Source organism: Colobus angolensis, unplaced genomic scaffold (assembly GCF_000951035.1).
Source record: "Colobus angolensis palliatus isolate OR3802 unplaced genomic scaffold, Cang.pa_1.0 Scaffold112, whole genome shotgun sequence".
Lineage (NCBI taxonomy): Eukaryota > Metazoa > Chordata > Mammalia > Primates > Cercopithecidae > Colobus > Colobus angolensis.
Window position 1 is genome coordinate 1443740 of NW_012112253.1, and position 13890 is coordinate 1457629.

At 48.8% G+C, this 13890-nt stretch overlaps 1 protein-coding gene across 1 annotated transcript in view; it reads right to left on the reverse strand.

The window, feature by feature from the left end:
* PCSK6 (proprotein convertase subtilisin/kexin type 6) overlaps window positions 1-13890 on the reverse strand; it is a 149335-nt gene that overhangs the window by 58106 nt on the left and 77339 nt on the right. Inside the window, exons 14-15 of the mRNA XM_011958127.1 lie at window positions 11026-11214; window positions 6854-6990 (exon numbers count right to left, since the gene is read on the reverse strand). Of these exons, the coding sequence (XP_011813517.1) occupies window positions 6854-6990; window positions 11026-11214 (326 nt within the window). The remainder of the gene's footprint in view (window positions 1-6853; window positions 6991-11025; window positions 11215-13890) is intronic.

The following is a 13890-nucleotide window of genomic DNA, read 5'->3' on the forward strand; positions in this document are numbered from 1 at the left end:
TGGGCCCATACACCAACCTGGAAAGGGCCGCTTGGTCTTTGTTTGAGCCCCTCTGACCCCTTTTGTTCTCACTCCAACACTCCTTTCCCTCACCCTGGAAGGATCCAGCCGCCACGCTGAACAACATGCTCAGAGGCTGGCCCTGGAATGAAGTGAGCAGGGCAGGTGCGGGAGACTCAGTTGCAACTGCAGTGTCCCATGCGAGGGCCACATGGATTTCCACCGTGGAGAGATGCTGGTGGGATCCAGGCTCCCAGGCTAGCTCCCACTGTGCTTGGGGAGGATGCACGGAGCCTGTGGGTGACAGCAAGAAGCCCATCCTCCCCACACACAGCAGGGAGGGCTTGCCGTGCGTCAGTCATGGCAGGATGCATGCCTGCACTTGCTGTTTCTGGCAAAGACCATGTTCAGGAGTGGCAGCTCTCTACAGGGGAAAACTTGCGTGGAATGAAGTGACCCCAGATGCCCCGCAGGAATGTGCACGCTCTCTGTGATGACACCGGAGAATGTGTCCCCGCCCCCCAAATTCCAGTAGGCCACAGAAGGTCAGAGCTGGAAGGTGCCACAAGGTGTTTATTCTGCACCCATCTCAACCTTCTGAAAGCAAAGATCCAGTTTCTACCCATGCTGAGGGGTGGAGATCAGCCTGTGTCAAGACTTAATTTGGGGCCATCCTCAGAAGTATTCTTGTATCCACTAACCCTGTGTCCTCTGTAGCACACAGAGCATCTGGTCATGTGGTGGTTACAGAGGGTTACAACTGGACTAATTAATCCGCCAACACCTATTGTGTATCTATCATACACCATGCAGCAGGAGGCTCTCGGGGCACAGCAGGACCGGAAGGAAGGCTGCAGATGGCAAGCCCATCAGTGCTAAGGCTGGGGCCGGAGCTGCTGAGTGCCGTGCAGGCAGCAAGCAGGGAGCTGATATGGTAGCATCTGGCTGGGCAGGAAGCAGTGTGGCAGGCACACAGGTGTGCAGGGCATGCAGTTCCGTGCTGTGCACCACTGCAAGCCTAAAGCTCGCTCAGCACCTACACGCAATAGGCTCCAAGTGTTAATCATTGTTATATAAACAGATCTTCCATTGCCCATACAGCTTGAAAGGCTGACGATACTCAATACACCTAATGTGTATTTCTAGCCCAGTCTTCCCTCTGACCTCCAGATACATATCTTCGCTTGGACTTGTGCAAGTATCTTTGATTTAACCCACCCAAATCCAAGCTCATGATCTTCTCTCCAGCATCTTCTCCCCCTGCAATGTTCCAGATCTAGGAAACTGGGACTCCATTCTTCTACTGTACAGGACAAAAACTCTGGAGTCATTCATGCCCCCTCTCTCCTCTCACAGCCCACATCTGATCCATCTACAAATCTCTCGGCCCTGCTTTCAGGATCTGACTGCTTCATAGACTCCACTGATGCCGCCCTGTCAGAGTTACCTTCACCTGATATTGCAATGACCTTCTAACTGGCTTCCCTGCCTTTGTTTCTCTCCCATCCTCACTTCCATCTACTCTGACCAGCTGTTAGCCTATTAACACAGAAGTTCAGATCACCTCTCTCCTCTGCCTAAAATCCCTCAGTGGGTTCCAACCAAGTCCCTGTGAGGGCTGACAAAGCCCAGTGCGATCTGGTCCCCATGCTCTCAATGCCTGGCCCTATCCTATTCTGCCCCTCTTCCTGCTGCCCCCTGCAGCCTCGGGGGCCTCTCTGCTGTGCCTGGAACATACCAGGCACACTCCTGCCCGAGAGTGAATCCTTTGCTTGGAATGCCCTTTTCCCAGATGTCTGCAGAGCTCACCCCCTCATCTTCTTCGAGTTTTACTCAAATGTCCCTTCCCCGAGGCCTTCCTGGGACATCCTGAAATGCTCTTGTCACCCTTCCCTTCTTCATTTTTCTCCTTAGAGCTTCTCATCAGCTAATGGACAACATCTTCTTGCCTGGTAATCTTGTTTCGTGGCCTCCTCTGCCTTCTAGAATATAAGCTTAGCGTCTGTTTTGTTCACCGGTGCACCCTCAGTGCTTAGAACTTGGTAAATGCTCAATAAGTATCTGTCAAGTGAAGGCTGTGTTCTTGGAGGGGAGTATTATTCTTTGAATAAACTGATGAATTCCACTTCCTAATGTTTTATTAAAGACTTCTGTATTCCTATTCAAATTTGCCTATAGTTCTTTTTTCTTTCTTTCTTTTTGGCATATTGATCAATTTCTCCTCACTCTTATTTCCCTCTAGTGATCTAGAAGGTTGGCATCTTGTTTTAAATCTTAGTTATCTCTCTATTATAAGAAGATATTTGAGTTTATATGTCTCTATCAGTGCTAAGAGTAAGACATAATCCATCACCCCTCCCACTAAATGTAGAATGAAAATCTCAGCAAATTTTTATTCCTCCCCATTCTCATCCCCTGCCTTTATGTTTCTGTCGGAGTATGAGGTGGGAGAGTGGGTAGGACGTCCACCACAGGCATTCAGAGAAGACCTCTCCATGAGGCCAGGTCTGAGCTGCGACCACGGGAGGCCCTAGGGACAGCTGTCCCTGAGGAGGGAGCAGCGTGTGCAAAGGCCCTGTGGAGGTAAGACCAGGCATGCTAGGGGGCAGTGATGAGGCATAGGAAATGATTCATGGTGGAAAAGCGCTAGCAGGATGTGCAAGTCAGGCTAAGAGATTTGAGTTTTGCTCTAAGAGCTGTGGGAGGTCATGAAAGTTAGCAGGGGTGCATCATTATCTGAAGAATATTTTAAAAGGATCATTGGGTACTGGGTGGAGAGCAGCTCTAGCCAGTAGGGGTCGAGGCAGGGAGGCCAGTGGAATGAGGAGGTAAGAGATGATAGGGGACTGGAATGAGGCAGTGGGCAGACTGAGATACATTCTGGAGGCAGATGGTGAAGGAGACAAAGAAGAATTAAAGGTTCACTCCTGGGATTTGGCCAAGCAATGGAGTGCAAGGTGAAGCCATTTACATTAATGTGGAAAGCAGGAAAGAGGCAGTTTGGGAGTGCTGTCTAAGGTGCACAAGCTCAGAGCCAGTTAGACCTATGCCCAGAAGCAGGAGGCTGCTGCACAGCAGGTCTGGGTGCATGAGGGCAGGGAGAGGCAGCTTTGGGCACCACCAGCAGGTACAAGGTGCTCAGTGTCACATGGATGGATGAAATCCCTGGATGGGAACAAAGAGCAGAGGGCCCAGGAGCATGTGCAGGGGTGTGCGTGAGAGGGATCAGCCAAGGAGATGCACAAGGAGCAGCCTATGAGGTGGAGAGGGCCTGCCAGGTGTGGCATCACTGCAGCTGTGCAAGAGGGCGCTTCCAGTGGGGGTGAGCTGCCAATGTCGCTGTGTGCCGGGCCCTGCTCTCAGTACCCAGCCTGGCTTACCTGATTTCATCCCACCGCAACCCAGTAACTTGCGTACTATCCCCATTTTCTAGATAAGAAGACCAAGGTCTAGAAAGGCTAAGTGACTTGCCAAGGTCACAGGTATTTGTAAGAGTTAGAGCCAGCATCTACCCCCAGGTAGAAGGGCTCCTGAGCCCACAGTCTTAATCACTGCACCCTGTGGTCCCCAGAGAGGGTGCTTAGTTTGTTAGAACCATAGACCCTGGCTTTAACAACCTGGGGAGGACAGAGATGGGACCATAGGCTTGGGCAGTGTGGAAATGGCGGGGGACCCTGACAAGCCCCAGTTTTTTGTGCAGTGGATAGGAGTGGGCTGGGAGTGAGCCAGTGATGGCCATAGCAGGCAGCTTGTTCTTCCAGCTTTGCCATAAAGGGAAACAGAGAAGTGGGTGGTGGCTGGAGGGGATGTAGACTCAGGGGAGAAGCATCAGTGCATGCATGTTGGCCTAACAGGAAGGAGAAAGAGAAGAATGCATGACATGCATGAGAAAGGCTGCCTGCAGCGGCACAGTTCCATGGGGGATTGACTGTCCCCTTGAAGCTGTCCTGGGACATGGGTAGGGCTCATTGTATTCTGCTTATGATACAGAGTAAAGATCACGGGTTTGGAGTGGTGAATGGTGTGCCCAGTTCCCAGGGCTATGCTATGAGGACACAAGAGCTGTAGCCTCAGCCTCTACGTGCTCTCCTGCATACAGCACCAGCCTCCCAGGCAAGCAGACCATGCGGGCTGGCATAAGAACTCCGCCTGGTGCCCACGAAGCAGTGAATGCTTGAGGATGCAGCTGGCATGAGGAGTCAACCTTGACTTTTAATACTAGGCCAATATACTTTGGGGCTTTTAAAAGTAAGAATTTAAGAGCTTGCACTTTTAAAATGTATAAATTTCAGGTCATTTAAAATTTTACATTGTTGTATTTTTAGGATTTGTTATAACACTTTCTTCTTTTTTTTTTTTTTTGAGATGGAGTCTTGCTCTGTCACCCAGGCTGGAGTAGAGTGGCTCAGCTCACTGTAAACTCCACTTCCCGGGTTCATGCCATTCTCCTGCCTCAGCTTCCCCAGGAGCTAGGACTACAAGCACCTGTCACCATGTCCAGATAATTTTTTGTTTGTATTTTTAGTAGAGACAGGATTTCACCATGTTAGCCAGGATGGTCTCGATCTCCTGACCTCATGATCCACCCGCCTTGGCCTCCCAAAGTGTTGGGATTACAGGCATGAGCCACCTTGCCCAGTCAACACTTTCTTAAAATAGTTATTTACTATTTCAAAACCAGAAAGAATACAATTGGGGGAGGTAGAAGATCCCTGTAGATGACTTGATGACTTGAAGTCAATTTTCTGCATAAGGCAAGTCAATGCTCTTCTTTTCTCCTAAAACTGTGTTTTATGAAGAACTGGAAAAGAACCAGGGCGGGGGAAGGTTCTCATGCACTCCTAGGGTGACCAAGAAGCAGACTGCATCTTCATAGAAAAGGGCACAAGGAATGACAGAACAGTGAAAGCAAACCTTGAGGAAACTCGCCCATAGAAAAGCAAGATTCCAGCATATTCTGTAAACGTTACTATGCATTCAACCCAGAGAACAAAGACAGGTGTTTATAGACCTCTGTGGGTAACTAAAAAATAAGATGTGCTGATTATTCCAGTTTTCTTTCCTGGTTATAACCCCATTACCTAGATCAGAGTCTGGTACTTAATAAAGATTGGTTAAATAAATGATTGATCATTAAGTCAAAGGGATTAAAAAGGGTACAATAATTACCAGAGAAATAAACAATCCAAAAGCAAAATTAAGAAAACCATTCCATTTACAATAGCATAAAAATAATAAAATACTTAGGAACAACTTTCACCAAGGATTGGTGAAAGACTTATATACTGAACACTACAAAAACCACTGCTAAACAAAATTAAAGAGAGCTAAATAAACAGAAAACTATCCCATGTTTATGGACTGGAAAACTTAATATTGTTAATGTGGAAATATTCCCCAAAATGATCTACAGATCCAGTCTCTACCAAAATTCCAACTACCTTTTAAAAAAGAAATGTACAAGCTTATCTTAAAATTCATACGGAATTACATGGGACTCAAAATAGCCAAAACAATCTCGAGAAAGAACCACCAAGTTGGAGGACTTGCACTTTCTGATTTCAAAACTTACTACAAAGCTACAGTGAACAAAACAATGTGGTACTGACTCCAGGATAGATATATAGACCAATGAAACAGAATCGAGAGTGCAGAAATGAACCTCTCTTCTGTGGTCAGTTGATTTGCAACAGGAGTCTCAAGATCACCCAATGGGTAAAGAATGTATTTTTCAACAAGTGGTGCTGGAACAAGTGGGTACAAAAGAATGAATCTGGACCTCTACTTCACATCATGTACAAAAAATAATTCAAAATGGATCAAAGACCTACACGTAAGAGCTATAAAACTCCTAAAAGGAAACACAGGAGTAAATCTCTGTGACCTTGGGTTAGGCAATGGTTTCTCAAGTATGACACCAACAGCACAAGCAACAGAAGAAAAAATAAACTGAATTTCATCAGAATTAAAAACTTTTGTGCATCAAAGTGCACCATCATGCAATTGATGAACCACAGATCCCACTTCACACCTACTAGAACAGTTATAATTAAAAAAACAGCGAACATTAAGTGTTAATGAGAATATGAAGGAGCTGGACCTCTCATACATTGCTGGCAGGAATGTAAAAGGGTGCAGTCAATGTGGAAGACAGTTTGGTTGTTCCTCAAAACGTTCACCATAGAGTTACCATATGACCTGACAATTCCAGTCTTAGGTATACACCCACAAGAAATGAAAACGTAGGTCCACATAAAAACCTGTACCTGAATCCTCACAGCAGTACTATTTGTAACAGCAAAAAGGTAGAAACAAGCCAAATGTCCATCACAGGTGAATGAATAAACAAAATGTGATCAATGTGTACAATGGAATATTGTTCAGCCATAAAAGTAATGAAGTTCTGATGCATACTACAATACAGATAAACCTTGAAAACATCATGCTAAGTGAAAGAAGCCAGACACAAAAGGCCAGGTGTTATATTATTTCATTTATATGAAATGTCCAGGAGAGGCAAATCCAAAGAAGTGGTAAGTGGATTAGAGGTCGCCAGGAGCTGGGAGGGGAGGAGGAAATGGGGAGCGGCTGCTTCATGGGTGTGGGGTTTCTTTTTGTGGGGATGAAAACATTCTGGAATTAGTGGTGATGGTTACACAACATTGTGAATGTACTAAAAGCCACTGAACTGCACACTTAAAAATATTTAAAATGGTGAATTTTCTGTTATGGGAATTCTACCTCTACAAAACAAAACAAAGAATTATCAAAGACTCCGTAGTTAAAAAAGGCCCAAAGGTAATAAGAGGGTTGAGATACAAAAGCTGTCATGAGATTCCCAAGAGCCACTGACCTTGCTTCTCCGGGTTGCGGACCTGGGATGGCAGGTCTTGGATTTCCAAGGTCCACTGCCCTTCAGCCTTTTCTCCCCAACAGTGGACAGTCATGAATTCCCAGTTTGTAAACCCTTCATTGGAAAGATCCAGCAATCTGCAATTGGAGATGCAGTGTCAGAAAATGAAGATGCTGGTACTGAGTGGCTGGGCGGAGGGACTGGCACAAGGAGGGCTCTTGGGGGACTGTATGATCTGGCTGGACCGTACCCCCAGGGCAGCAGGGGTCTGGCCCCAGCCAACCCAAGGGCAAAGGGCACGGTGAAATGTGACTGTCTTTAAGGTATGACACAGACTATCTCCTCCATCACCTCCTTGAACCTCCCTAACATTCTGAGAGGTAGGCAGGCAGACAGGTTTCACATAACCCAGTGAAAGATGTTTACAAGCTTACCAACAAATGCCCCCAATCCCGACACTTTCCTGCAGAAGGTGGTTGGTTCCTTCCCGCCCAGGAACAATCTTACAGAGCCCATAACTCCAGTGCCTGGATGCACAAAAGCAGACAGGGCGGGCCCTCCCGCCGCCCGGGGTACCTTCACTGAAGCCCAGAGAGTGCTCACTAAGGACACCTTTTTAAAGTGCTTGTTTGTGGAAGAATGAAACTTCCACGTTTGACTTCGAGCCAGCTGTGTGCACTGTTCTCTGGGAGACACAAATAAGGAAAGAGGAGCAGCTACTCAAGCTTGTGGGGAAAGTTCTGTCCCTTCACCTCCAGGGCTGATCCAGTCTCAACAGGGGTATTTGGAGGAGGTGACAATGACAGGGTTGGTTGCTTTTCAGCAGGAATGGGAGGGACCTGTGGAGAGCCGGGAGGAGACGGCTCCCACACCCCCAGCAGTACCCTCCTTGCAGGTCCCGATGAGCCTCCCTTTGCCCTTCCCACCTCGATGGCCTTTCCCAACTGTACCCTTAAGCCTCTGGGCCTTCTGCCTCTGCCTCACACTTGGTTCAAGCAGAAACAGGAAGCAACTAATCAACATCCAATCTCTTCCTGCACCCAGTGCCATCCTCAGAAGAGACTCTTTCCGCATTGGAATCAATTCTAGGTTTTTTCCTCTTACTCTTTCTTCATAGTCTAATTTTCTATTTTGATTTTGGAATAAACATTTTCTTTTTTTACATAGGGATCTTTATTGTTTATCAGAAATTGAAATACATAAATTTTGAATGATGTAAGACTCAATTTCCAATCTGGGGGTTTTCCGAACACTCAAGGTAGGAAAATGTTTATCTAGGTAACATACTTTGCAATGGAGAAGAGTGAGGTGGAAGCATCCTGTGCTTTCTTCTAAGAAATGGCAACGGTGAAGGCTGATTTTCACACTCAATGCCAAGCTGAACCCAACACACTGGGGACAGAACAAGGACAAACTGTCTTTTAAGGGCTGAGGTGCTGAGGCACATCAATGGCTTCTTAGTGAAGAAACTGGCAACCTGATAAAGCTGCCAAATTAAGTAAGATGTGCAGTAGGATAGGAGGTCATTGACCCGAAAACACGAATTCTTGATATGATCACAAAATCTGCCTTGGAAAAAAACCAAAGTCCCAAGACTCAGACGACAGCCAGAGTAGCCTCAGGGTAGTTTTTCTGTTTTTTTTTTTTGTTTTTGAGACAGACTCTCTGTCACCCAGGCTGGGGTGCAGAGGCATGACCTCGGCTCACTGCAACCTCCGCCTCCTGGGTTCAAGTGATTCTCTTGCCTCAGCATTCCAAGTAGCTGGGATCACCTGCCACCACGCCCAGCTAATTTTTGTATTTTTAGTAGAGACGAGGTTTTGCCACGTTGGCCGGGCTGGTCTCTAACTCCTGACCTCAGGTGATTCACCCACCTTGGACCCTCAAAGTACTAGGATTACAGGTGTGAGCCTCCCTTCCTGGGCTAGGGTAGTTTTTTAAAGTGCTCGATGGCACAAGGACAGCACTACCCAGCCAAGGGGTGGCTCCCAATAGGCCTGGCAGGACCTGTGCTCTATTATCCCAAGGGCGCAACACTGGGCAGCAGCAGGAGGAGGAAGGCTTCCAGGGAAGGGAAACAGGGCCCTAGGGGAGGGGGAGAGGGGAGGCTGGAGCACCAGAAGGCTCTTGTGGGTCAGGCAGCCAGATGTAAGCAGGACATGAAGGGCAGCCAGGCCCCTGCGCCAGGGACGACACCAAAAATTTTATCTATATTATCACACTCAAGTCTTGTAACAGTCCTAATGTTTAAAGATGAGTGAAGTGACATTTTCAGAGGTGAGGAATAAAGAGAGGCAAAGTGACTGGCTCCTGGGAGCCCAGCCAGGAATGGAAGAGCAGGGTGTGGGCCGACTCTCCAGGGTCACTGCCACCTGCCTGCCTGCTACCTGTTGCCCCAGCCTCTAAGGTTCACCGCAGGCTCTCGGTCAACCTGGGCCATCACCTGGGCCTGCACCCAGCTCTGCCTCTGAGTCAGGGGTCACAAACCTGGGTGCCACTAGGTGTGCAGCTGGAGTGAATGGAGAGCCCGTTGCTGGCCTCAGGGCTGCCAGCATGGAAAACAAGGAGCACATGGACACACACTTGCCCACCTGCTCAGCTCCAGCCCACTGCATGCAGGAACATGGGCCTGGTGTCAGACAGCTTCCAACTTTCCAAGAAATGCCAGAAATGAGGACTTTTAACATCTTTAAGAGTTAAAAACATAAAATAAAAAACACCACGGGGAGCAACATAGCATCAAGCTGCAGCTTGCCGGCTGACACCTGAACTGCTCATGCTCGTGTGGCCTCCCACAGGCAGAGGCAGAGCACGGCTGGGCCTCCCTGCAGGAGGGAGAGATGCCCCTGTGGCGCTCGTGCTATGAAAGCAGAACGTGGGATGGGCTGAGCTTGGTGCCAGGGACTGCCTCAGGGTTGATTCCAGTGCACCAAGGACAAAGATGGTGCCAGGCCCACCGCCTGCTGCTACTGTTCCAGCTTGCCTACTGCAGAGAGACCAGGCTGCTGGGCAGTGCTGTGGGGGGCACAGCACAGGCCCCAATCCTCTGGACAATGGCCCTGTCTGCCTTGCATTGCTGCTGAGTCAATTACTCTGTCTCATACAAAGTGTCGGGGGAGGGGAAGGGTTAAGCAAAGGGCAACCCCCAACTTCTGCCTGGTCCCATCTGAGAGCCTTCGCTAGCCCGTTTCTGAATCTCTACAGTTCCCTATAGCCCACGCAAGGGCCACAGCCTCAGGCAGGTCACCAAAGGAGTCAAGTGGGCCCAGAGTGAGCAAGTCGGGATGGGGACCACACCCCAGTAGACAGAGCAGGCCTGGTCTTGGGGGGCTTCCTGCAAGTGATGTGGGCACAGTGCCAGTTCTGGTTTTTGAGAGAAGCTGGAAATGCTGATTCGTCCATGAAATCTCTTTTCTCTCTCTACCTCTTAGCTAGAAAGAGACAGAAAGGTACCACAATACCCTGGCCCCTCTAAGTTTCTATAAACACCTACATTCTAATTACCTGTAAATCATATATTTGCATCAATGTATTTTCCCTTGTTTCTAAGTTTGCTAAAGAAATGACTCCATAGCCTCCCAAAAACCATGTACAAAGCTTTGGAATTTCTAGCCCCTGAGTGCAAGAGAAGTTGGCAGAGAGCAACCTGGGGGCACCTTCCCTGCACACCATCCGAGCCTGTCTATTTTCCTGGGACATGCCCCTGTCAGTGCAGGTTCTGCAGGGCAGCCCACAACTGGGTGGGAGAGCTGGCGGGGGGATAAACAGTGCTCCCTATGCTACACACGCTCGATTCAAAGGCCAATTGAACAGGATAAAAATGACCTTCAATGCACTTCTAAGCAATGAAGGCATAGCCAGAATTCCACAAATCCCTCCACTACCAACAACAAAACAAAACGAAACAACAACTCTTTTGTCACTTTTTTCTGAAAAGGAAAGTTTTCCAGGACCTTTTGGAAGGCAAAGTTTCAGGGAGCAACTTTTAAGGTTTGTGGGGCCTACATGCGAGGGTGTCCAAGAGAAAGGAAGCTGCCAGCAGAACCAGCGGGAGCCCTCACATGCCAGAGGGCCTTGCAGAGACACTGTGGGTCCAAGACTGGACAGAAGCTCTTGTGCAGTGTAAATCTCGGGAAGCCCCAGCCCCCATCCCCACACCTACCTCACCTTACCTCTTTGCCAAAAGTTGAGACTTGGTTCCCGAGGGAGAAATCAGGTAGATCTGGAGGTCTCCTCGGCGTGGGTGCGAGATGGAGATGCGAACCACCACGTGCTCCAAGTAGACCACCCGCTGGTCCGAGTGCTCCGCACAGGCACTGGTCAGGGCCGTAGTCCGCAGCACCTGCACTAACGGGATGCTCCTGGGGGAGGAAGGAGGGCTCAGCACTTGGCACCAAAATCATGAAGTCTCACTCACACAGCCAGGGGCTCCAGCATCTGTCCACCCTGTTCCCACTGCAGCCTCAGGGCCCTGGGGGCCCCTGGGAGCCGCAGCAGCCTCTGAATGCCTCACACGGATGCTCCACTGTGAATTTTATCACCTGTCCTGAAGATGTTTATGCCTCTGGAATTTGCTCAAAGAGATTTAAAAGATGGGTTCAGCTGGGCACGGTGGCTCACGCCTGTGATCCCAGCACTTTGGGAGGCCAAGGTAATGCCTGCTGCCACCACTCCTGCTTGCCTACTGTGGAGAGACCAGGCTGCTGGGCAGTGCTGTGGGGTGCATGGCACAGGCCCCATTCCTCTGGACAATGGCCCTGTCTGCCTTGCATTGCTGCTGAGTCAATTACTCTGTCTCATACAAAGTGGGGGGAAGGGGAGGAAAGATCACAAGGTCAGGAGTTCAAGACCAGAATATGGTGAAACTCTGTCTCTACTAAAAACACAAAAATTAACTGGGTATGGTGGCAGGCGTCTGTAATCCCAGCTACTTGGGAGGCTGAGACAGGAGAATCGCTTGAACTCAGGTGGCGGAGGCTGCAGTAAGCCTAGATCGCAGCACTGCACTCCAGCCTGGGAGACAGAGCAAGAGTCCATCTCAAAAACAAAATAGAATAGAATAGAATAGAATAAATAAAATAAAACATGGGTTCTTGGGCAGACTTGGGTGAATGTCCTCAGGGATGGACCCCCTTTGGTGACCAGAAGGCAGCTTCTCCTCGGTGGTCATTTAGCCAGCTCATTTCTCAGCTGCCCTAGTACGACCTCTATGGTGACAGGTACACTAAAAGGCCAGAACTCACCACATTACAGTATGTACATACAAGAAACCTGTCCTTGGACCCCCTAAATATATAAAAATAATTAAATGTTTTAACAAACAAAAATTTAAAAAAAAATCCCACTACTTTGTTTCAAAGACTAGCGTTGAAAATAGAAGTCACAATGCTAAATAACAGCAACCAGCAAACATTTCCCAAGCTGACTGTGCACTGAGCATAAGGCACTGGCCTGAGAACTTCCAAGGATTAACCCATTTAATCCAGAGGGAATTAAGGACTACACCTAAGGTGCAGCTAATGTGGGAAGGATCTGGGAGTTGGGGCCCCAGAGCCCACGCCTCCCTCCGCCTCAAGGCTTTGCTGCCTCGTTGCCTCCAATGGAAGCTCGTGTGGACCCACAGTCAAGCACACAGCTCGGAGTCTGTCCTCTCATGCTGGTCGAGGGTGCCAAGCTCGTGTGCTCCCAACCCTCCTGCAGAAAGTCAGGGTCCCCTTGCTTTCCTGCCCTGTAATGGAAATGGACAATGGTTCCCTTTACAAACTCAGGGCAGCTTTACCATATGGGATGGAATCTGAGGATAAAAACAAAGCCTCAATCATTCAAGACTCCTTTCGTTTTGTTTTGTTTTTTTTTGACACAGAGTCTCGCTCTGTCACCTGGGCTGGAGTGCAGTGGCCAGATCTCAGCTCACTGCAAGCTCCGTCTCCTGGGTTTATGCCATTCTCCTGCCTCAGCCTCCCTAGTAGCTGGGACTACAGGCGCCCGCCACCTCGCCCGGCTAGTTTTTTTTTTTGTATTTTTTAGTAGAGACGGGGTTTCACCGTGTTAGCCAGGATGGTCTCGATCTCCTGACCTCATGATCCGCCCGTCTTGGCCTCCCAAAGTGCTGGGATTACAGGCTTGAGCCACCGCACTCGGCAAGACTCCTTTCTACTAGAATTTTCTGACATACTCCCCAGACCAAGCAGATACAAAATCTGTACCCTAAGGCTGCTCCTGTGTCCAGGCTGGACCATCCTGCCAATTCCAGGCCACTAGGGTTCACGCCTCCTTGAACTTGAGCCCCCCACCCACCCCACTGATCTGCAGCTGAAGAAATACGGCATTCTTTGGTGCAGACCAACCGCCACCCAGCAGCACATTAATAATTCCCTACCACACGACTGGCGCTCAGCTTATTATGGGGAGCGCTTTTCCCATTATGCCTGGACTCTCCTCCCGGGAGGCACAAGGCATTCTGCTCAGAGCCTCTCAGGAATTACATTGCTTGGTTCTACTGGGCCTGAGTCATAAAAAGCAATCAAAACAGTTATAAACAGTGATGTAATTCCCTCGGAGACTCTGTAAATATTTGAAAACATGCTTTGCATGCACCATAAATTGATTTAGAGATGCTGACTTCCTTCATTGCCTTCTCCCAAGTTTTACTGCTGGTGTTTACTGGTCAGCAGCCCCCACTGTGGTAGATGCAGAACACAACAGAAAGCTCTGGAGAGTTCCAGGCCCTGCAGGGCCCATGTGTATCTCCGGGTGAGTGTCCCCCCTTCACCCCACACTAAGAATGTAATGTGGGTGCGTTGGGGAGAAGCAAGGTGTGGAAGAAACACCTAGGCCAGCAGACTTACTCAGTGCTCCCCTGGGGCTTCCAAATGTAGCTCCTAGTCAACCCCAAGAACCAGGAATAACCCTACACTCTCACACTTCAACACTTTTCCAGTGCTGAATAGTAAGATCAAGGGGAAACAGAAACAAAAGCCTTAACCAAGCTGAAGACACTGTCCCCACACTCCAACCAATTGCTCAATGGCAGGGGA